Source organism: Buteo buteo, chromosome 7, assembly GCF_964188355.1.
Source record: "Buteo buteo chromosome 7, bButBut1.hap1.1, whole genome shotgun sequence".
Classification (NCBI taxonomy): domain Eukaryota; kingdom Metazoa; phylum Chordata; class Aves; order Accipitriformes; family Accipitridae; genus Buteo; species Buteo buteo.
The window spans coordinates 24,665,333-24,690,486 of record NC_134177.1 but is presented as its reverse complement, the minus strand read 5'-3'; the positions used below and the strand labels follow the sequence as shown (position 1 = coordinate 24,690,486).

The 25,154-nt window shown below is 45.7% G+C and overlaps 1 protein-coding gene across 3 annotated transcripts in view; it reads left to right on the top strand.

The window, feature by feature from the left end:
- The first annotated feature begins 6,473 nt into the window (after positions 1 to 6,473).
- The window catches only part of LOC142032810 (glypican-1-like), a 190,450-nt gene continuing 171,769 nt past the window's right edge, over positions 6,474 to 25,154 (top strand). For all 3 annotated transcript variants that reach the window (XR_012650998.1, XM_075031944.1, XM_075031942.1), the window contains exon 1: positions 6,474 to 7,057. Coding sequence is in view for 2 of the 3 variants with exons in the window: in XM_075031944.1 (XP_074888045.1) it covers positions 6,901 to 7,057 (157 nt within the window). In the remaining variant the exon portion in view is untranslated. The remainder of the gene's footprint in view (positions 7,058 to 25,154) is intronic.

Sequence of the window (25,154 nt, the reverse complement as noted above, 5' to 3'; positions counted from 1 at the left end):
AGCTCTATTTTTAATCTTAAGAAGATGGGTTTGCATTGTCTGGCATCTTGAAAAATCCAACACTGGATGTTTATGTGGTCCTGACCAAAGAAACAGTACCCGGAGAGACAGTAGCATTACACGATGAATGTTGGGTTATAAGGCTGCTTAATCCTCAGCCAGGATAAACTGGGGTACCTTCACTGGCATCACAGTATCCTCTGAGGGCTTGGCCTTTGAGCACCTTTACAGTTATGTTGCCATAGTGGATTCATACACTATCTTTGTGTTGCAAAATGCATAGATCTTAAAATGAAAAACACACTGGCCCAAATCCATTCCAGCTGTAACTCTACTCATGTGTACAGTTACATCAGAAGTGAAGCTGGCACACATCAAAAAATGTGTGTCACCTAGTAATTATCTGACTAACAAAGCAGAGAAAAAGGCACGGAAGGACGCATTTCCAAACTCAAAGTCAGGTTTTCTCCCCCGTGGGTGAAAGGCTGCTGAACGTTTGCTGCTAGCTGTCCTGCCAGCTAGCTGGTGTTTAACCCTTGTTTACCTGCACCTCTGGCTGACACCCGCTCAGCACTGGCTATTTTCTTTAGCACAGAAAAAACCTGGAGTGTGAGAGCCTCTGCTCACAACCTGAGGTGTTCAGTGCTTTTCAGTACAATGTGGCCAGTGTTTCCTCATAGTCAGTTTCTCTAGAAAAACAGGTTATGTTGTACCTAACTGGATGTGAGGGAAAAAATAAACACTTGAGCAGAACACAAAATAATTGTATTAATTCATCTAAGTGCTTTAGTCTGTAGTGTTTAATGTAGCAACAGCTGAGGATAAAGTGTCATCTGAGAAGTTCCATTAGCATTGCCAGATGCCTGTATTGTGACTCCACACATTTCTTCCTTCATGGCTGTAACTTTTTTTTCTCACAGAAGTCTAGGATGTCTGTCCCACTTCCATGTGCCTTGGACCAGTGCTCAAGAATGCGCTGTTGAGCTAGCATTCATAGGAACAGAGCGTATTCCTACAGGCATTTCTCTTAAGCCAATGCCCAGAGACAGATGACAGTGAGAATGAGGGGAGATTTTTACTTGAAAAATCCCTTTCAAAAACAGTCAACTTCCAGATACAACCTCTTGAATGCTAAGAGGAAATCATCCGATTGCAACTTCAGCAGGAAGTGGGAGAAATCTCCAATATCACTGTAGTGGCATGTTGAAATGAGACATTTCTAACCGAGTAATTTTGGGGCCAATTTTGAGCCATTTCATACTATTGAGCTAAGCTCTGCTTATCAAACATAAACCAGATTCAGTGCTGTGTCCGTATTCTTTGTTCATTGTTGCATATGTTTTGGGGAGCTGGGAGCGGGCAAAGCTTTATTGAAAGTCGTATCCAGAAAGTATGAAATGTACTTCCTGGGGCAGACCCAGTTAGCAGCAGTTTCTCTAATGAGTTTATGGCATTTATTTATTTTTGGGCCTTTAAGACTTCTTTCTACTGGGAAATCTCTGACTCATATATAATACAAGTACAGTCCTGCAGGGTGGAGTCATTTGTAAGAGGTCATTAAAGCAATACATTCCTTTAAGTCACTGCTGTAAAATTGGGTTGTTCAATTCAAAATATAGCACAGAGTGGCAATTACCTGCATTAGCCTTATTCTCTGTCTGAAATTATTTAGTTGTTCATAATCTCCCTCTGCAGAGTATTAGCTACACACAGGGGAATTAAGCATTGCATTTAAAGGGAATTGGTCTGTTCCACCGAAGGGTCAAACAGCAGGTTGGCCGAGCCTTGGCGTACACTGCTGCACTTGTCCTCAGTGGACCACCCCTCCTCCCCCCTTCACCTTTTCCTCAACAGCCAGAATTGTGATCGTCCTTGCCCTGGGGCCTGAATATGGCTCCCTCACGACCTGGGAAGGATCCCCAACTCTGTACATCTATTGAACACTATTCTTGATTAATTAATCTGGACACACAAATCCCAAGTCTTAGCATTTCTGTAAGGCAAATAGCTTCTTACAAAGTCAACTGAGATCAAGCTGGATTTGTCAGTTGTACATAAATGTCCCAGCAATTCAAAGGGACCGATCTGATACTTCTGGTGACCAAAACAACCAGACACGTGCTTCCTGCACATGTCAGAAAAGCTTCACGGGGGAATGTGTGCAGAGGGGAGGAAGAGGTGCCAGATTTCTAATGAAGGAAGATCCAGTGAAGAAGTAAGCAGCTGTAGATAGCAAGGTGTAATCTAGTAAATCCTCTAAATAACTTAATTAGATTTGATTCAGCAAAATACACCTCTAGCTTCTGCTAAACACCAGTCAATGTTGGGGGTGCAGGGAGCAGGCAGAGAGCTTTCATGAATCCTGCAGGAGACAGATAAAGCACAGATTAAAAGAAACGGGCAGAAAAGGTACTGAGATAGTCCTACTTTGATGAAGATTTTTAATCTAAAGGTGCCAGATTTTCTGATGTTTCCAGAGAATAAAAAGTAGCATAAAACTGGCTAAGGGAAAGGTGCTGAGGGTTTCATTACATGACATTGGTGAGAGGGAAGAAGTTGTAGCCCACTTAGGCTTTGTCCATCTCCTTTCCCTCCCCACTCCCCATTCTGTGCCAGCTCTGTACCTGATGCATAGGGAAAAAGGTAGAAACACCACTGAATTCAAGAGGGAATGCTCTATTCTTTTATGTGGCATCAAAGATACAATACAATTTGATAAGGTTATCTGGGGTTTTCCCTGCTCTTGTTTTGCTGTCAGACTCCAGGTTGCTGTAACTCAGCATAGGTTTCATTTTGGAACCAGCTGGAGGTCTGGTGGGCGTAATTGTGTTGCTGCCTGTACAATTCTTGATTTGCATCAATATGAAAGAGAGAGGCATGTCCACTGCGTTGTGAAACTTGGAAAGTGCTAGAGAAACAAGACATCCCTATGAAAGTCAAGGTTGCACAAAGCCTCTGTTCACATTTTTTTTTTAAAAGGGTAGCTTTCCTCACTTGTGCCAGATGATTTGGCTCTTCTTCACCATTCTTGCTTCTTCGTAACGCTTGGATCAGCTTTTCAGTGGGCAGCACTTTTTGTCAGGACTGTCAAGGGGTGATCTCCACAGCAGGATGGATTTTCTGTCTTCCTCTGGCTGTCTTGCTGGCAGGCTGTGTGCTTTTCTCCTGTGCATTTTGTCCACTCATCTTTGTGTTTTATCGTACTTTTTCTAATCTTCCCCAATTCTAGCTCTTTCTGCCTGTTGTTGGACAATCCTTTGTTCGCTTTTTGCCAAGCTCCATTCTTTTAACTAAGAAAGTTCAGAAAGTGGATCTGGTTCTCAAATATACACAGGAGACATCAAATTTATAATGGGTGCCAAAAATACACTTTCATCATGACACTTTGAAGATGTTTATTTCAATTTGCTTAAAATGTACCTAGCTCAAATCCTGCGTGTGTATACAAACTTAACAGCAAAATTAGTAAATGTGCCTCATAATTTAAGATTTGTTTGCTCAGGATTAGATCCTGTATAGACTTGCAGCTAGCTTCTCTGTTGAAGAGCTTATATCAGCTCAGGTTTATTTTTAATTTGTCATCTTACAAGCTTCTCATTATGATAGTAGGTGAGCATCTCGCAGGCGGTCAGATAAGAAGTGCTCTTATCCCTATTTAGGAGGTAAGTGACCTGATGATGGTCACTTAATCACGGAGGTTTGTGGCAGACCTTGTACTTCAGTTCTAGCTCCTGACGTGTGCTTGGGAGCTAGCAGTGTGAACTGTGCTGGCAGTTGGTAGCCTCGTGTTTCACCATGGGAATAGCAGAGCACATGTGAATACACAGAGTGCATGCTGCAGTCTCTCAGGTTTTTATCAGGAAAGACATGACTCTAGTCCCTGCCGCAGGCACTGTTGTCACCCAGGTTGGGGAAGTGAGATGTATATGAAGAAGGGAAATACCTCAGTGTGTGAAATTATCTACAGCTCAGGGGATGGTTCCAAGGCCAAAACCCAAGGGTTTCAGTCCCAGTTCTTTCCCTGTCAGCAGTTAGTATTTCAGCGCACTTCAGCAGCTGTATGACTGTGGAGGGCTTCGTGCTGCAACCCTGGGGTGCAGCCATGGCTCACACAGAGCTTCCCCAAGGTCGCTTCAGGCAGAGCTGGAAGCAAGCCCTCGATGTACAACAGCCACAAGTATCCAACCCCAGGCTTTGAGAAGGAAAAGAGAAAACTACTTTGGTCCCCTGTGTCATCCCGAGTCATTCTGTAGCAGCCAGACCAGATAAGAGGTTTATGACTCTGTCTTTCTTCTCTGTCAAGTACTTTGTCTCTTTGGAGTTTGCATTCCTGGAGTTCATTAACTGTGTGTCTGTAAGTATTTGATTTTCCCTCTTTGATTTCTTCAGGAGGAGGAGGAACCAAGATCCTAGCGTTCCTGTAGTCCTGGCAATATATGTATGGATTCCTCTAGTGCTTGTTTTCTGCTGTTACTGTAGTTGGATTAATTAGATGAGATCTCTGACACAGGTCTCCAAGTGATGTGTTCAAAGTCTGGGGTGGGGAAAGGGTTATGGCTATAAAATTAGAATAAATACTCAGGAGTAAGGGCTGGAATAGCCTTGTGCCACATAACGTACTTGGTAACCTGTTATGTGTGCGGTACTCTTGCATTCATAAAAGAGATCCCATTTAAAAACAGGGTAGGTCAGACTTTACATTATCCATGGCAGGTTTTTTCCCACATATTTCCAGGAAGAAGACCTATTTCCATGCTCCAAGCTGAGGTGTACCAATTTTTTTGGAGTCTGTAAGCCTTGGGTTTCTAAACCGTGCCAAAAGGCACAATGTCATCTGTAAAAGAATTAAGATTTGGGGTGGTATCTGACTCACAGTTTTTAACTTTTGGTGGTTATGACGTGTCACCGTAGTCATGATCTTCATTACAAAATTCTCCCTGTCTTTGCACTTAGATCCTCTTAATCTGCTTTGTCGTATCTCATAGATGAATTTAATTAGGAAGATTTAATAGGAAATCATTAAGCGATTTCATAGGAAAACAACATCTTTTCTCTTCCCTACTGCCATAGTTCCCCTCCCTCGGGCTCTTTCCACGCCGTCACTTAACTTCTCCCTTACTCATTCTTCAGGAGAGCAAGCAGTTCTGAAGCAGCAAGATGAACGACCCAACTTTCCCATGGTTTTTTGCATGTCTGAGTGACTAGTCCAAAAGACACAATCTCTGATAAATTTTGCTGGGTTTTTTTGGGGGGGGGAGACTGTGGTGGCAGTGGTGTTTCTGTGTGGGATTTCTGATGTCTAGTAAGGTATAAGCTCACACAAGTGCTGCAGCTGAGGCAGGGGCAGATTCCCTCTCCTTTTTCCATAGAAAACAACTGCTCCCAGAAGACTCAGAGGAGTGATCTTTGGGTCCTCTATCTGTTGTGAAACGTGTCAGATACTGGCCAAAGGCCTGCCAGCTCATTTGGGGGGAAACACACGGGCATTATCTTGACACGCAGGTGATCACAGATGCCTCAGTTCTGTGGGAAGCCGTCTAAAACATGGCTGGCGGAGCTGCAGAGCACCAGTTTCAGGAGCCGGCGGGCTGCTGTAGGAACTGAACTCCAAAGCTGAGAACCTGTAGTTGAAAATCGCCTCTCTTCCCACATCTGCCCTTGAAGGGGCGCTTTTAGCCTCCCCAAGGACCTCGGTGGGATTCCCAGGCTCTCAATTAAGATGCTTTCTGCTCACCGGTCTGGCCAAGAGTTTTTTCAAGTCAAGTCTTCTGTGTGGTTGTTTTCCCACCAAATTTGGGGAAACTCGGGGTCTTCCGGTTCCGCACCTGCACCACGACGCAGACACAGATGGGTTTAACGCCCGTTTTCACTGTGTTCTTCCCGAAGGACGGCGTTCGACGCCCCGAGCGCCCCAGCCGTCCGTGCTCCAAGGCCGGTTTGAAACCTGCCCGGGCAGGGGCTGTCCGCGCCGCCGCCGCCGCCACCGCCACCGGGACCTCCCGTCGCAGAGGCGGGGCGGCGATGCTCCTCGCCCTCGGGCTGCTCCGGGGGCCGGGCCGGAGGGAGATCCCGCAGGGAGACCCCGCAGGGAGACCGGCTCTGCCCCGCAGCGCCCGCGCCCGTGCCCGTGCCCGTGCCCGTGCCGCCCTCCGTTCGGCTCGGGGCCGGGCCGGGCCGGGCCGGGCCGGCGGGCGGCGGCGACGCTCGGCGCTGCGCAGCGCCGGCGGCGGGGGCGGAGCCGGGGCCCGGGGCGGGGGGCTGCGCCCTGCGCGGGATTGGCGCCGGGCGGCGTGATGCCACGTCCGGCGGGGGAAGCCCTGCCTCGCTCGGGAGCCTCCCCCGCCGCCCGGCTCGGCGCGCAGGTGGAGCGGTGCCGGCGCACGCACGGACCGAGCCGCCCAGCCCAGCCCAGTCCAGCCCAGCCCAGCCGAGCCACGCCGCGGGAGCAGCCCCGCTGCCCGCCCCGCCCCGCCCCGCCCCGCTCCGCTCCGCCCGGCCCGGCGGCGCCGCAGCCGGCAGCATCGCGGCGGGACTGCCCGGGGATGCAGCCGCGCTAAGAACAAAAGCCCTCTACGCGGTCACGCTCCGGGGCTTTGAAGCGGCCCGGCCGGCCAAACTTGGATCTCTGCCCCCTCCGCCGAGCCGCGGCGGGCGTCCGGATTGAACTCTCCGGCACCTTCCCCGCACGCCGCGGGCAGCGGCAGCGCCTGAGACCCGGGGTTCCCCCGCCTGCCGCCCTCGCCCGCTGCGCGCCGTCCCGCCGAGGCTGCCCGGGGAGGGGGGCCGCACCCCGCGCCGCCCGGCACGGCACCGCGCCGCCCCGGGGACCCCGGCCGCCTCCCCGCCGCGGGACCTTGGCTTTGCCCTTCGCGCGGCAGGTGGCGGGGCCAGCGGAGAAGGATGCGTTTCTTCCCGTGGGGATTTTGGCTGCTGTGTGTCGCCTCCGCCCCGGCTCGCGGTGACAGCGGCAGCAAGGCGAGGAGCTGCGCCGAGGTCCGGCAGCTGTATGGGGCCAAGGGCTTCAGCCTCAGCGGCGTGCCCCAGGCCGAGATCTCCGGTGAGTCCGGCGGAGCGCGGCAGGGCGGTGGGGAGGCGGCCGAAAGCGCGGAGCCCCTGGGCCGGAGCAGCCCGCGGGGCCGCCGCCATCGGGGAGGGGGGGTGCCGCCGCGGGGCGGGGGGTGCGCTACCGACCCGCCGCTGGAGTTTGTCTGGGGCCGTGGGCGGCGGGAGGTCGGAGCCGAGAGGTTTCCCCGAGGGCCGAGCACCCCCTCGCCCCTTGCGGCACCCCTCCTAGCCGCTGCCCGCGCTGGAAGGGGTCTCGCTCCAGCGGTGGCGATGCGAAGGAAGCTGGGAGAGAGGGGGTGATCGCACCAAGTGTTCGGTGGTGGTTGTCTTTTTTGTTTTTTTTTTCTTTCTTTCTTTTCTTTTTTTTTCTCCTCATTGTCTCGTCTCTTCTGTTTTGAGCGCAATTGAAACGGTTTCAGGGTTTTGGTTCAGAAATCGGGATGATCAGACTGTAATGGGTTTTGGTGTTGGAGCTGGAAAATGCCACAAGGTTACCAGAGAGAAGAATTGATTTCTCTTAATCTTCTTTTGGATGCGAAACAAACTGATAAATGGCATTTGTCACTTGTTAAAAATGAAGCAGGAGTAAAATGACCCAGTGTCAAGCTTGTAAAGCGTAGAGGAAACCTGAGCAACCTACATCAGAGTGTGTCCTCTTGCCTTCATTCTGGTTTTGGACAAATCTTGGTTGATTTCCTCCTCTTTGCAGAAAACCACTGAAATGCCAAAGAATATTCAAGGTCTGGTTTATGTTGGGCTGTGTGTTTCTTCTTTTTCTGTTTTTTTCCTGAAAGCTTGAGGGAAATGTGCTGAGGTATTGGGTTTTTGTTGTTGCTGTTGGTTTTTTTTTAATTCTTTTCTAAGTTTTGATACACCAACTCGTGACCCATATCTGAGAGCTTTCTCCTCACTTGTGGGAGCTTCCTCCTTCAGACAAAGCATAAAACATGCAGGCGTACGTGCCAAAGCCAACCTACAGGGACATCCCGGTAAAATTGCAGTTTGTAGTTCACATCTAAGCTACAGAATGCCTTATGTTGAATATTTCATTGTGTAGTTTTCCAGGGAAACCAATTCATTATCTGACCCATGAATGGAAAAGGCTGAACATATACGCGTCTTATAAATGTGAACAAATTAATACTTTCTTTCTCAAGTTGCAACCAAGAGTAAATTTCCAAAATAAAATGAGCAGTCCTTGAAGTTAAACAGTGGGGAATTTCAAAATCATTTGAACATCACTATTAATAGAATAGGAGTTCAGCTGAGCAAGAAAGTGGCTTTTTATAAATTTGCATCTAATTATTACAAGTGTGAATACATTAGCAGTCATGTTTCAAGTGGAAAGTTCTTGGAAGACTAAATGTTTACAAATACTCGTGGAGATGGCTACAGCGTTGTATGCAGGGATAGTACTACAGGGGCAGTCATTCAGGATTGCATGAACTGCAGTTAGAAGTATCACGTATCACCGGTTAGCAGTAAGTAAAAGCATCTTGTGCCTACAAATTGTTGAGGTCCAAAAAGTGACAGAGGACACAAAGATTTCTATGAACCAGGAGTTTTGTTTCCTACTGTTTTTTGCTACGAGCGTGTGTGCTGGCAGCCTTAAGCAACAGTAGCTAAAATTACAGTATCAAACAGGGCATCTCTAGCTGTTACTGTAAACAGGGAAGCTCTATAGGTAAATGCTATAAAAAAACTTGAGGACTACTGCATGGAAAGTAATATGAAGAAGTGCCCGGGGGAAGAAGGTTCCACACATAAACCTGCTGCTGATATTATTAGCCCGGTATTTAAAATGGCTAACGGACTTAATGATTTTCATTGGTAATTTTCATGCGTACCTTCTGACTGATACATATTCAGGAATGCCCTTTTCTATTGCTGCAGTACTTGCCCAGTACAGTGAAAACATTGACGTACATTAATACTAACCTCAGAGATGTTCCTAATAAAGTATAGTGTTGTGTATCGTGCATGCTTTTTAGCAGTTGTGCAGGTTAGTGCAGAAGCTGGCGCCGGTTTTGTTGTCTCCAAAAAGAAGGGTCTTTGAGACCTTTCTGCAGTATCCCCACATGTAGTAAGTACAGGATTGTGCAGTTTATAATTCCACATTTTGTCGAAATATTCAGTCGTCGCTTAAGGCTGGTTTCAACAGCATTAGTTCAGCTTCCTGACCATGGGGGTTGTAATCTGTATGGGAGCCTTGTCAGGTTACACCTGATTGACACCTGTAAATGCATACACATCAACATATGACAACTTTTGGCTAAGTTAAAAAATGCTGGACCTGTGCTGAGGTTTCCTGATGGTGGCCTTCTCCATGTTGTCAGAGAGGTTCAAGAGCTACCCCAAGAACCATGTTTTTGTCTTATTTCCGAGGCATCCAGAGGCAAAAGCCCTTCACTTTCTCCCTCTCCAAGGGGATCTTGCTGTTCCTTCTCTTTCCATTGCTTGCCCTGAAGCAAAGGGGAAGATGCATTTCTTAGCCCTACAGCTTTGTCCCTGAAGCAGTGCTGCCATGCTACGCTGACCTTGCTCCTGTCTGCTTTGAACTGGCTCCAGGCACTGCTTGGTGTGCGTTGCCATCACACCAGCCCGGCACCAGGAGCCAAACCACATGCTGCTTGCACCCCCAGAACTTGACTTCAAAAGGCGTTTAGTAAGCTCCCATGATGCAGGCTCTGACTCAGGCTGAGATGGCTGTGTTTATGTTGGTTTTAGAACACTTATTGCACACTTCACACCTTCTATTCTGTATTCTTTGTTATGATTTAAGAGGATTATGAGTAATAAAAAGTCTCCACAGCTCACCAGAAGGTAGTCCCTGCTTATGACTATACAGAGCAGTTAGAGAAGCAGTTGCGCAGTTATTAGCTGGCTAATAGATAAGCATCTGATTTGGGGGTAGACTCTTGGCTTACCATGAACCACCTAGACAGGGGTTCCTGTTTTTTTTGCTAATGTTGTACAATGCCTTTAACATGTCTAAGCACTTTAAATGTGTCAGGTGCTGTTATTAAGTGTGTTTAGGGAATACGCAAGGTGTTATATCTCACTACTTTGAAGTCAATGGCAAAACTCCCAAACATGAAAGAAGCGTCTGCTCATATTAGTAATCCTGACAGACAGACGTGCACCCAGAGTCTCGGGTGAAGATCTGCCTAGAAGAAAGTTTCTAATGCTGGCGGAAATGCTCCCTACCCCTCGGGTTTGGGAAAGTTATGACACTTGCTTCTATGGGATGTACTAACTTGAGCAAAGTTTTCCTGTGTATTGGGGAGTGTTCCCGCTCACTGGCTGGATGACCTGCACCCCCTTTCTGGGATTGCTACAAAATATGGGCAGTTTGAGAGCTTCCAGTTCTGCTTCCTCTCGAGTCTTCTGGAGGTAGCAAGACTCAATTCCTACTTTCTCATGTTCTTGCTAACCCAGCCACCATCACCCCATCACAGGTCCCCTACTCTGGTGACTGAGGAAGGGGGGTGCCCTGCCCTAGGTGTGCCGCTTCGTGCCTGCACTGAGGGCTGCCCTTCTTGGGCTCACAGTGTGGTTTGTGATGAAAGACAGCGAGCCTGTGGCAGAAAACACCGTGCTTTAGGGAGGATATCCAGCTTTCTCTGCTGACTTGATGGGGTGGCTTAGGATTACTGATGTTGGATGGGTGACTGCTCCCCAGTGTCTGGAGCAGAGGTAGTTCTCTCTTGTACTGGAGAAGACTTGAGATTTGTGAATCAACGTGGATGTGCTTGGACCTTGCTCACTGTTTGGGCTAGGCTTTTGCTTTGGTTGGTTTGTTCCCCAGATTAATCCTTCCTAGACTTGGCTTGCTGCTGGGTTGAGCTTGTTGACACGGGCGATGGGTGTAACACAGCAAAAGGAGGGTGCAGAAAAAAGCCACCTGGACTTTGCCAGGCCATATTGCTGCCCATCCAGTCATAATATCTCACGCATATGCTTCCCTGGTTCCTCAGCTGAAAGGAGTCAGAACAATTTTTTTTAATCTTTTGGTGCTTTTACGCTGCCTAATTTGGTTTTGTAATGAAAACATTGTCAAGTGTATGTGTTAGAGCCATTTGGAGGAGTGTTAGCTAAGCAGAGAACAGGTCTGGCTACAGGATGGGACTTGATGAGGCTCCTAGAGTATGAAGAGGGTAATGAAACCCAGTATTGGAGGGCATTTTAGCTCCTGGCAGTTGCAGTACAGAAGGCATAAATGCAAAGATGGGCAAACCTGCATCTGTGGTATGAAAAATAAAATCGCCTTGGGCTCCTCCGCTTCCAAGGAAAGATCTTTACCCCTTAATTGAAAGGGGACACTCTGCTGCTCCAGCACTTTTTGGGGTGGTTGTTACATTTGGTTTGTAGTTACTCAAGGCAGACGGGATTTCTCAAGGTTAGCTGCTATATGCTGAACTCCTGAATGCAATATCAACCCGTTTATGCTAATGAATTTGTTAGGGGCAAATTGGAATGGCCTTTGTAGCCTGCTTGGTTTAGAATGCTATTTCTGATGAGGCAAAACACAAGGAATTGTGCTTTCTCCTCCATCTGGCAAATATATTGGTGCGAATGTTAGAGGAGGCCATGGCTGAACTGTGTGTCTCCATTTCTGTTTAACTTAAAATATACATAGAAATTTACATATTTTACGCCTTGTGATTGTTTTGTTAATTTGTGACTGCAGAATGTGTGCATACAAAACAATTATGAAAATTAGATTTATGGAAAAAAATGGGCTCCCTCTAGCGGTTAGTTACAGCGCCGGCTTGGAGTCTCAGAGGAGTCTGTGTCTTCTCAGACCCAGTGCTTACCTAAGCTATGTCTGAAATCTGGAAAGCTTTATACTTAGATATTCTTTAGAGTTTTGTGGTGTTGACATTATTTTTAAGAGAATCTGCCTTTCTGTCACTGTGATATGGATGACTAAGCTCTCACCACATAATTATCCTTACAAGCTGTGTCTGACAAAACTATTTCAACAGCTTCTTTTGTTGGTGAAGCAAAAGCCTGGTATTTTCTTTTAAAAAAAAATTTGCGTGCATGTATAGCTGGAGACACCCACCACTGTGTGAAGCTGTAGAGCTCACCTCATCTCTCCTTTTTCTGTTCTGGCCCTGTAAGTGCCCTGCTTTGTTTAAGAACACGTCAGTCAATCTCTGGATACGCTGGATGGGTTTGATAGATATGTGTGGCTTTTGGCAGGGGTTGTGAAACAGTCGGTTTAATGTTCTACTGCTTTTTCAGTACAATTGTCTCACAATGAGGGGACTGGATAGATATATTCCTCTCGGTAATTTCAATAATTAAGTGTGTTTTGACTTAACCAAAGGCGGAGAGGGAGCTGCTAACTTGATTATCAAAAATGTGTATTTAGAGCCAGAGGTTTTATTTTCCTCGCAGGTCACAACAATGATAACTGAAAACAGAGGCTGTGGAGCACCTGCCCATCAGTAGCAGTTGAGCACAGGCTCTGTACCCTACCCACCACTGCCCATCGGACTAGGGAGGGGGAGTTAAGTACCATCTATTTTTATTGCAGCATCAAATTGCATTAGGCATGGTATGGAAAGTGAAGGCAGGATAAAAGGATGGCACCAGCCTCAGAGGGCTGTTGGTCTGAGCAATAATCCTGACCCTGCTCTCTGCAGTAGTCTCAGCACTGTGTGGCTGGGGCTGGTGCGGCAGTTTTGGTTTCCTGGCAGCAGCTCGGGTGTTCCTGTTGCTTGTTTTGTGGGATTGTGGAATTGAGGAGCAGGGTAGGTGGGAGGGCGACTGGCAGGGGTCAGTAGCATGGGGAGAACTTTTGTATCTGCTTTCAGTGTTCAGCTGGAAATACTGGCCGGGAATTTCAGGGGAAAACCAGGGAAATGGAGATCCCAATTCTGTGGGAATTCGCAGGCTTCCTTGGGGGAAACAGCTTTAACTTCTGTTTGCTGTCCCGGCCCCTGCTGAACATAACATATTTCTATATGTTGGGTTTCCTTCTTTATCCCATGAGGTGCTTTAGTGTACATCTAGCAGGCAGGTAGCCTTACAGAGGAGATAGTGTCAAGATAGCATGCTGCGCTGGCCATACAGTTAACTCTGCCTAACTTCTCTAACAGGGTATACATTACCTCCAAATGCAATTGCTTGCTTTCCCACAAGCAGGAAATCAGCAAGCAGCTTCCAAGATGGTATGTGCATGTGTTGCTCCTGCTCAGAGAAGCAGTAACAAAAGCCTCCGCAGAGAGTTGTTTTCAGTGAGGCATCCTGTCCTGCAACGGCAGGGTGTCTGCTGCCAGAAGCGCAGCCAGCTCCCCGGACTCGGTGTGCTGCACAGCTGCCTGTAACAGCAGGGCTTGGCTCTAACTGCCTTTGATACGTGCAAAGGTCCTCCCATATCGCCCTGAATCCTCTGCGCTGCAGCAGGCATGTAGCAAACATGTAGAGTCACCTTTTCGGCTTTTCCCGTGGAAGAGCATCTCCTTATTCGAGTGTTAATTCAGAAAGGAGTTGGCCTTGCTACTTCTGGTTGCGTGACAGTAAAGCTGAGGAAGGTGCTTGATGTTGACTTTCATCTGCCCCTTCTGAACATTCTGCATAGATTGAGTGTTTTCTGAAAATCCTAAGCAAGTCCCTCCTTGTTTCTGCCTGTATAAGTTAGGTCACAGTTGGGCCATCTTTTTCAATGCTTCTCCAAATACTTACTAGCAGGCACAGCTATGAGAAGGAAGGAGAGGTTCAGTGGGCAACTTGATGGGGCAGACACACCACCTGCTCAGGTGGTGGCCTGGAGCAAGTCTGTACAGAGTCTCTTCATCTTTAAACCTCCCTGGAAGAAGTCACATTCTTGCTTTCCTGTCTGTGGAACGAGGATTGACAGTGTCTTCCTGACAGCTGTGAGGATAACTCTGCCCCATCGTGATGGGGAGAGACCTAGGGAAGGGAGGCCCTAAGGCTTGCAGGAACCCTCATAGCAGTTGCTTGAAGATTATACCACTGTGTTTTGTAGTTTGTTTGCACAAAGTTGCTATGGTTGTCATTGCATTAGGACATTTCCCCTCAAAGTTACAAAAAAATAAATAAAATTAAAAACTCTATGAAAGCAGAAATTTTCCTTTTTTCCCCCTCTTACCTGTGAAGGACAGACTGCCCTCACCAGTGATGTCTATATACCCTGACACTTTGTTGCTCAGAATATGTTATATCCATGACAGGTGAAACCTGCCTTTAAGTACCATTTGATTCCCAGGGAATCGAGTTACCTCTGTTGCCAGATTGTTCTGCAAAAAATAACGAAGCTTTAGACTGTAGACATTTAAAATGCTTGTCTATATGTGGCAGAGCTGTGAGCTGGGTTGGTCACTTCTTCCCGGTAGTGCATTCCCGGTTTACTTGGAATTCTTCAGATACAAAAACTTTTTTTTTTTTTTTCTGCTTTACAGTTTGAATAAGCAGAGTGTGCTGTGAGTTATTCACAATGCTCTCGCTCCGAGTTCTAGAAAATATACTAGTCACAATTGTGTTGACTGTACAGAGATTATAAAACTAATTTTATTTTTTGTACCTTTTCATATACAGTGCAGCATGAATCAAAAGTACAGAATTACCCAGCTGTTACAAACTCCTATGCTAGCAACATGAGTAAAACAGGTTTTTTTAATTGCCATGCATTCTTCTGAAGTATTAAAAAGAAGAAAACAACAAAAAAGTTTTACTGTGGTTTCAGGGAGCAACATGATAGTACTTATGCAGACAGTCAATCTCTTATATGACTAAAATGCAAAAACTCTATGACAAATAGCTTTGGCTTGCAAAAAATTGGTATTTTATAGGATTGTAAAACTATACTGTATAATTTAGTTGGAGTGCTTCCACTAGTTTTACCCAAGTCTCTTACCTTTTAGCTGGAGCAGGCAGGCATATTTCTAAAATATGAATATTTTAGGAATTCTTCTAGTTGTAAATTTTGTTCATAAATAAAAATACAATAAAAGCACTGTCAGAAATTAATTTTACATTTTTTAATACAGCTAAAAAGAGGCTATTTCAGTCTCTTCTGCTCTCAGTCCATGTTGTTGCAGTAAAGTTTGCAGCGATTTGATTGTATAATTGATCCTGAAGTGAGGGCCAAGCATAGCGTAGAGTGAATTTTGTATGACTGGCAAAGCAGGGCTGCTGTATTAGCACCTCTTGTCTATTCCTGCTGTCTCCCCAGATAAGCCAAATGGTCAAAACTGGGTGTTGTAATTACCATGCGGGTCTGGCAGGAGGGAGGTCTGGGTCCTAGTCCCTATCTGGATGCAGGTTTTCGCCATGAAGCTGGAAGAGCCATTTCGCTTTTTTCTTTTCAGCAGTTTCCTCTACCATAAACACTAAATTGGAATGAGAGAGCTTGAATAACTCATGGGAAGTTTGGTTTATTAAACTCTAGTCTCTAGATGTAGGAGTGCCTTAAAAGAGAGCAGTGGTCTTCTCCTCTGATGCAGTTGCTATCTGTGCACAGCTGCATGAGCTTAAAACAGTTGTATAACCAGTTTAGATTTTACAAACATCTGTTTGGCTTTGTGACAGAATACCAAACAAGCCCTGCAAACCCCCGCCCCCCCTGCCTCGCTCCCCTTTCATTTGTGGGAGGTCTCATAGAGGCTTCCATGTTGAGGAGGCTGGTATTTTTATTAGAGAGGCTCTCTAAGGCCAAACCATAGCTAGAGACTCATCTGCTGTGAATTTGAGGAAGGGCTGCACAATAGTGGGAACCCGTGGGTAGAAGTCCCACTGACTCAGCCGCAGGCTCCCCAGGGCCTGTGCCCCATCCTGTCTGATGGTGGTAGGATGTAGCAATGTCCCAACTGCTTGTGCTTTGCTGTGTTGCTGCGGAGGAGAGATTGCGAAGCGCCTGGGGAGGTCACAGAGGTGTTCCAGTTTGCCTTTTGCCTTTCATCCTAAATCAGTTTAAGCTCAGATAAGCAAAAAGTGATACGTTGTTATATAAATATATGCATGAATCTCTGTCGCGTGTCAGGTGGTGGAGTCCCTGCACAGACTGCAAGAGTAGGGAAACACCCCGTGTTTCTCAGTGCTGCTATGGAGGTACTGTCCTGGGACCAGCCATCAGATACTATGTTACGTCTTCCCAGGTGAACTTGTGCGAGTTTGTCCTCTTTCTAGGCTTTGCATTAAGCTGATTTAGAGCAGTGCGTGTTGGACTGGCTGTGTCTTGGGAAGTTGTATTTGATATTATCTGATCAGTTAATAGTAAACAATAACTTAATTCTCTCTGCTATGCGGAGACGTTGGGGGCAGAAAAAGGTTGGACGTAGAAAGTGTGGCTTAAATTATTCTGTGTGCTAGAGTTTATACGGGGTGATAATATGTGATACCACTTATTAGACACATTGGTGCAAGGTGGTCAAAATGTTGTTAGACGTGGAGGGTTGGAATTAGTTGTGGGAAAGCAAAGCAGAGTGCTGTAAATTGCTCTTTCGATTAGGTTTACCTGGAAAGTGTTTTACGTGACTAGTTGCAGAGTATGAGAAGGGAGCCAAACCATGCTAGAAAAAGGACTTGCTTAGGTAATTGATGTCCAACCTCAGGCACGTGGTGTGCTGGCAGCCTACTCTTTGCTTCTCTCTCCATGAAGTTTTACAGCCACTCCTTGCTGTGTTGACTATAGCTCTCTACAGCTACCTGAAAGGAGGTTGTGGCGAGGTGGGTGTTGATCTCTTTTCCCAGGTAACAAGTGATAGGATGAGAGGAAATGGCCTCAAGTTGCGGCAGGGGAGGTTTAGATTGGATATTAGGAAAAATTTCTTCACTGAAAGGGTAGTCAGGCATTTGAACAGGCTGCCCAGGGAAGTGGTTGAGTCACTATCTCTGGAGGTGTTTAAAAGATGTGTAGGTGTGGGACTCAGCAGTGTTAGGTTTACAGTTGAACTTGATCTTAAAGGTCTCTTCCAACCTAAATGATCCTATGACTTGTGGCAGGTCTGTTCGGTGCCCAAAATACAAACTTTAGCAGGCGCGTGGTGGATATATACTGGGCTTGTGATGGATGAGAGCATTGTCTGGCCACGCGCCCTGTGTTCACAAGCACACTCGCCTGTCATGCAACTGGATAAGTCACCTATTGAGTATGATGCGATACCTATACTTCGATGTAGCATGCACCTTTGCTCTCGCAGTGCGTAAGGAATCATCGGTATGGCTTTAGATGTATCCATAAATGGAGGAATGACTCATCTCAGTCCAAAGCTGGGGCTCCCTTGCTTTACTTTCAGTGTTTGTGTAAAGATGTCATTTGCATCCAGAAAATTTTCTGTTTGAAAGGGATGGAGCATACAGCTATGTCTTTTTGAAAAGCTGACTGGTGCTGTTGTATGAAGTAACACCATAAGAGAGGTTATGATTTATTGCCAAGAAATTGGAAGCAACTCACGGGTTTTCTATATTTTTATATATATATGTGTGTGTGTGCGCGCGCCTCTACATGGGGTGGTAGCTCTAGAAGGGGAATTTTGACGAGCAGCTCTTCAGCCTGTGCTCTGGGAGATGCATTCTTAGCTTTGGCTGGGAGGGGATGTGGCCTGGTTTGGGCCTGCTTCTTCCTGGTGCTGCTGGTTCAGTCCCAGCTGTGGAGGGGCTGCTCCCACAGCAGCTTGCTTGTGCTGCTGTCCCCAGGGGGTGAGATTTCCCTGCCTGAGCTCAGACGTGCAGCAACTTCCCAAGATGAAGGTGAGCAGTTACATACAGAGCCATGCTTGCTTCTGACACACAACTGGTTTGTCTCATCGTGGACAGCAGCATGGAGGACAGTTTGTTTTGCCATATCCACGTGTACTGCCCTGTTCTGTTGTGGGATCACTTAAAGCCCCAAATGTCTCCATGCCATGCAGATGCCTTTTGTATCAGGATGGCTGCCTGTCACTGAGTGGACTGATTTTGCTGCTCTGTAGGATAGTACGTTCAGGGGAAATCTAAAACAAATGTTGATAGCACTTTTGCAGAACTAATTAAAATTAAATTTTCATTGGTAAATCTTCACAGGTGCGAGCAAATATAAATAAGCAAAGCTCAAGCTGTGACTTTGCTCATATTAAAATAGAGAACAAATACCTTCTGACACAGAGCACATTTCAATAGTAAGAAATAGGAAATAATTTCAATAAAAATTTCAAAAAAAATTTCAATAGGAAAGAAAGCCACTTTTTTTAAATGCAGTATCGTTTTTCCCACTATCCTGGATCAGTTGTCTGGGGGCTTGAGTTTTGTCTTAATAAGTAACATTGCTGCTACTGTTTGTGTTGCACTGAAGCAATCTCCTGTCACAGTCATAAATTAAATATTTTTCTCTGTTACCAATATACTCTGTGACAGGGTTTAGGACTTAAATTCCTAAATATATCTGCTAATGTATGTGTATCCAACAACATGATGTCTTGTGTTATCCTGCTATCACTGATTTATTTTGAGCATGTTACGTCACTCAGGCTGATCTGGCTATCCTTTTTATCAGCTAGAGAAAAAGACATCTGAAATGCCCCTTTCCAGTATTCTTTACGGGAACAGCGGTTGCTTTCGGAGCCCGGTGTACCTGCATGTGCTGAGACCCCTGCAACAGCAAACTTCCAGAAGTGGTGTGCAAAAACAATGTTCCTGTGTTTTGTAAATGAGGGATGCGGGGTTTGTGTAGTTAAAATGCATAAAAATACAATAATTTATTAGAGAAAATTAACTATTTCCATGCTTTATAAAAAAAAAAGTGTGGAGTGCCTTATACCCTTCTGTTCAGTGATCATGAGACTCTTTGTGGAGCATGATGTCCAATTTCAGGCTACCCTGTAAAGGAAAGAGATCGCTATATTGGAGCGAGTCCAGCACATGCCAAGATGGTTAGGGTGCTAGAGAGTACATGGTGTACAAGGGGAAGCTGTGAAATCTGGGTTTGTTCAGCATTGAGAAATAAAGTCTAGAAGAAAGAAGGCTAGGGGAGATGCCATTGCTGTCTCCAACTACTTAATGGGTGGGAATAGAGAAAACAGTGGTAGGCTTGGGTGCACGGAGACAGGATGGGAGGTGGTGGACACAAATAAGAACTGGGAAGATTCTCTTTTCATACATGGAAAGACTTTTTCAACATGAGTGACTGAGTACTGGAACAGGAGCCCAGAGAGGTGGTGGGATTTCCATCTCCATCCTTGATATTCAGAGTTTGAGTGGACAAGGTCCTAGGGCACCGGCGCTAGTTGGCCCTGCTTTAAGCAAGGGCTTGGACTAGATGGTTCCAGAAGACCTTTTGGCTTAAATTATTCTGTGATTCTGTGCTAATGCTGCAATTGTGCCATACACGGACAAATTGGGTGTATGTGTAGGTAAAGCTGTTTTGTTAATAAAGATCTTCAGAGGAGGATGGGAGAAAGGAAATCCTTCCAGTACTGCCATGTAACATTTGTATTTTTTTAACTTATTTATTAGTTTATGAAATATGACAACTAGTGAAATAAAGAGGAGAAGCAATGTTCTCCTACATGAGTAAAAACTTGTGCTGGTACTCCAGAGATCAAAGTTCAATTTTCTGCTCTGGCATATGCGTCTGGCACGACCTTGGGCAAGTTGCTTAATCTGTCTGTATCTCCAATCCCCATCTGTGCATTACTGTCTTTAAATTATAAATCTTGGTTTTGTAATTTGTCTTTAAATTATAAAGTCTTGGAGTACTAAGTCTGACTATTCCTCTGTATTTCACTATACAGTACTTAGCACAATGGGACCATAAATCTTCATCAGTCCTGTGATACATGAATAATAAACAGTAGCACCATAATTTAGGGCCACATTCTGCCTCTGTTCTCATGATGTATAAAGATGGGGGGGGGGGTGTTGATTAAAATGCTGTGCTGTTCAACCTAACAAAGATACATGGGCCTTAGTGAACAGGTTTTTATGAGTCTGTCGTTGGCTCTTTTGGTTTGTTGGGTTTTTATTTTGTTCCATCATTACTCATTGATTGCAGGTATCTAAACAATTTGCTTTGCAGATCAGGGAATAATAAATTCCTTTAATCTGTATCTCTTTCAGTTTAATTATTGTTAAGTCACTGTTTAGTTTGATGGATAATGAGCTCTGTTCACTGTGTGGTGGAAGAGAGTTGGACTAGAGAGACAGAACTGGATTCTCCAGTTCTTTTGAAGATGCAAACCAAAATTGCAGAGCCACTGAACGTTTAACTCCAAGTTAGATTGAAGGTTACCAGTAGGCATATCGCTGTTACCTTTGCAGACTTGGATATAGGTTAACATTATTTCGGCTGGTTCCATGCCTGGCTTTGCGTTACTTTTGTTGCTTTATTTTTAGACAGTTAAGAAACTGGTGACTGCTATGTAGACAGCTATTTTTGTCTTGATTATAAGACAGTGTCTAAAAATCGTATGTAGTGCAATCCTAATTATTGCAGACAGATTTTACATTTGTGCCTGTGGTAATACTTACTGTGTTAAACTACTTCCTGCAAAGTTTAATAGTGTGTTCAGACCTTCCCATTTCAGCTACAGCCGGGGAATAAAAACTTCATTCACTTAGGGGTGCTGTGGTCTCTAGTGCCATGCTGCTGAGCATGTGGGTTGTGTCTGGAGATTACCCATTTCTCTTGTTTCTTCATCCTGTGATTTTTGTTGTCTCTTCATCATAGAAGACTCAGTGAACCACACACAGCAGGCATTGGCCATCCCACCATGTGTCGGTGGCAGCTTCTGGGGCAGTGGTGGTGCTGAGGAGGCTGTTACCGCCCCCAGAGAGTATGCACAGGTCAGGGTCACTCCCATCGCTTCACGTTCACGTCAGCAACTTGGTTTGGCCCCTGAAGCCAACACACACTGTGTGGCATATAACACAAACTAACATACACCAATATATTTTTAAACACCTTGGTTATGTGTGTTCAGCTTTCTTCCTAAGACTGAGGAAAGCTAAACACCAGAATTTAGAGGAGACTAATGTACCAGGGAGGAGAGCAGGGCATGTGGAGTCACTCTAAAAATGAACATCAGATTGTTCATCCATTGCTGCCCACTCTTACACCCTGGCAGGCTGGCTTCATGCATGTCTCCCTCTGTTCTGCAGCTATTCACGTGGGAATTTGAAAGAGTAAAAATACTACCAAGATTTTCCCCTTATCACCAAGGCTGAGACTCTAGAGCAGACCATGAAGCCTGCAAACACAGTTGCCCTTGGTAGAAATGTAACTTTCCCGTCAGGGTATCATCAGCTTTTTCAGCTAGAAAGAAGTGAAGAGAATAGGGATTTCGGTGAGGAAACCATGCTGAATGGTTTCTGACAGTTTGGCAACATGTCACGGAAAGGTTGAGTATGGCTATATGTCAAAGATCAGTGTTGAAATGTTTGTTATGGGCTTGCTACAGTATTCTGCTCAGTCATCAGGAGAAGACAGTTCATAGCACTCTTACTGTCTGACCATTCTCAGCACAAATTTAATGCAATGCACTTTTTTTGCAAAATAAACAAGGAGAGAGATCCTGGGTGCCCTGGAATACTAAGCTGCTGCTCTGGAGATATTTTTCCAGTCCTGGGGAAGGAGTTGTTCTTTGCACAGTGTCCCTCAAAAAAGCCCTCTTAATATGAATGACATTACCCACATTTGTAGAAAGAGAAAATGACACTTGCCAAATTTGCAAATCACAGTTGTGTTTCTGTCAGCTTTGGCAGTTACATGGCTTCTGGTAACGCTAATGAAGGCAATCTGCTTTTAATTTAAAATCCTCCCTGAAGAAGAAAAATAGCTGGCAGTTGAGGGATTCGGCAGTGTCCTTGTGTGAAACTTCTCTTTCCTTATTTTCTATGGTTTGCTTTAGCCAAGGAGAAACTGTTAATTAAAAATTTTTCCTAAAGTAGCCAAATATGCAGGAATGGACTTATGCAACAACTACCTTACCAGTTCTGCAGTAAATCACTTCTTTGTTTTCATTTGATGAGTAATTCTAATTAACCAAATAAAAATACTGCTTACCTTGCACTTAACTCAGCACGTTTGCTGCTTCTCATATGATTGAGGGACTGAGAACGGCAGGTGTTGTTTAGGTGACTTTTTTGGATTCAGCAAGGCCAAGGTGGTCAAGCGGCACAAGAAGGGGGTAATGGCCAGAGGAGGACTCTGGCTGTGGAGCAGTTCCTTCTGGCTGGGATGGGCAGGCGGGGAGCACCAAAGGCTGCAGGCTCTCCAAAAGGCTTGCCTCAAATCTGTGCCTCCCATGGGCACAGGGGAGGGAGACAGAGGAGTGGGGGAAGACAGCATTGGTCAGACTGCATTTGAATGCAGTTTCATTGAAGGCATTTTTCCTTAGTTCAGAAGGTACTGGACCAAATCATGGATCCAGTCAGGTTAATTTTGTGCTTTGCACAACAGTAAATAGTCTGTGCTTGGAGAAGAGTGTAAGGGAAATGTGTCTGTGTGTAAAACATGCACGCATACAGCGATGCTGATGTGGTCCTGCAGCAGAATCATCTAGAAATGATCAAAGTGCCCATGTGTTGTGGTTGCTTGCTTCAGCCCTCGGTCCTACCCTGAATCCTTTGCAGCAGTTCAGAGTTGCTGCAGGCAGGAGCTACACAATGGTATTCTGCCTTTTTCTGCTGTATGGAGCTTAGGACATCTTTGGAGCTGTAGAAATTTGGAGCTTGGGCAGGAGATGTCAGGAGACTTCTTAGCAAGTATAAAGTGATCAGACTGCCTGGTCAACAACTGTGGTGATCCAAGTACAGTATTTTCACGGGTCCCATTTGACAAAGCACCGTCAGCTGCAGCCTGTCTGCCAGCATCTGGAGCAATAGAAATTATTTCATAAATTATTTTTTTTTTAAATGCAGAAAGATAGCAAATTGTCTCTAGCTTTGGAGAACCAAAGTAAAATCTACTGTAGAGTTGTCTTGAGCTACTCCATAACTAGAGTAAGCATTTACGGTGCCAAATGATGAAAGCATTTTGCACTTCATTGGATTGTAGTGGCTTCTTCAGCACTGCATTTCATGTGTGCAGGAAGGAGGGGTTTGGTTTATTTCACAAATATTTCACAATGATTTGAAAAGTATTTGTTCCTTTTTTCATTACAAGTGAAAAATGGCCAAAGCTGTTAGACCTGTAGCTTACTATCCCTTCACACTAACACTTGTTTTGAAAGGGATGGGGAGCTAATGAAAGTGCTCATTCAACCTAAGGCAGAGTATCGCTAGCCTTTGCTGTAATATAAGGAATTATTGTAAGCCAATACCCGGAGGAATTTTTTCTACCCAAAGTTTGGACTTCCAGTGAGAGTCCTAAACACTCCCTTGGTACTGGTGGAGCAGCAGCTGGTACAAAGGGCTGTAGCTACAGCAGTCTTCGAACAGCTGAAAAGCTGGGCACAGCATTTCAGGGCTGCACAAGCAGTGCAGATTGCTCAACAGCACTGACTCCATGCTCCCATCTGCTTTAAGGCTGTACTAGAGGGATGAAATTTGGTCTCATTGCCTCCTCTGGGGGGATTTATCTCGGAATTTTGAAACCTAACCTCCTGCTCCATCACTAAATTTAAATCCATAGCTTCTGACTGAAGACCAAACCATATGTCAGTGAAGCACTGGGGCACAGCTGTCCTCTGTGTATTTATAATGTACTGTTGCATTGGAGTTTGCTGTAGAAACAGGAGCCAGAAGAGGAACCAGCACAGCAAGAGGCGTTGTATGGGATGTGCACTTGGGCTGCCAGCATGCTGCCCTGTTAAGGGGCATGCAATTAGCCTCTTCTGTGCTTGGTGAATGAGCGCTGGGAGTGGTGGAAAGATGGTTGGTGTCTAATCCAAAGGTCACCTGAGGTAATCCAAAAGCACCGTTCTGTTCCATGGAAGTGCCATGGTCATGTTTTCAGAAGCAGTCACGGTCTGAAGCCTTGCTGTGAAAGGAAGTCACTTAAACAGAAAGCTCACCACCCCAGCAGAGCCTTCTTGAGACTGTAGGCCAGTTGCATCTTCCCTGGTGACCTTGGGGAGGGGGCAAATAATCTAACAGATGGAGAAAATGTGTTCTTGTGAGTAGTGGGGGATGGGCTCCTCCTAAGTGGAGGAGGTCTGTTCTTTTAATTAGTTAGCTGCTTAATATGTTTGTGCAGTGGCATGCCTAACTAACATGCAGTTACTATGCATACGCATACAAATGGTAGTAATGGGTGCAGATGGCTGTAATTACCCACGTTGATTTCTGTAGTAATCACACATGCAACACATCAAGTTGGCATAAAAATTGACATCTATTGGGTGATTCGTTTTCCTCCCCTCATTGTGTATGAATGTGCTCACACAACCATCTTCCGTACATCCATATTCCCTAGACTCACTGCTGGGCTGTACTCGCCAAGCTGAGACAGGGCTTTAGATTTTAATGTGTGCACAAAGAACTCAAGCAAGGCGAAGATGATGCTAACTTAGGTTTTCTGTGCAGTGTCCTACACCCAGTGCTTTGGACTACATATTTTGCCTGAGGTGCAGACGCAGGGCTCTAGGGCTTCTGAGGGTTTCATATTAACCATATGCAGTGTCTGGTTGGCCTTCACGGTGCAGGTGGTTCTTGCTCTCACAGCCAGGAGTGGTGTGTCAGGGGCTTTGGTGCCCTGCAGTTGCCTTGTAAGAACATAAGAAATGTCTGACTAGGTCACCCCATGGTCTGTCTAGTCCTGCAAGCTGTGTCTGGTAGTGCTAGCAGAAGGTGATATTTAGGAATGGAGTGTGGCTGTGGCATCTTTCTGAAGCTTCTCACTTTGTACTTCCAAACACCCACAGTTTCTGAAGAGCAGATATCAGAGGGTACATCCCTGCCCAGTCCTTTACAGAACTTTTGTCCATGAATCTGTCTAATCTCTTTTCAAACCTGCTAGATATGTTCTGCCTCCACAAACTCCCATGGCAGCAAGCTCCATAAGTTCACCTCCCACTATGTAAAGAAGCACTTTCTTTTGTCTGTTTTAAACTGGCGAAGTGCTTGAGCTTGCATGGCTGCTCTTCACTTGGATCATCTGGCCAGATGAATCCATAAAAGGACTTTTATTAATAAGCCCTAAT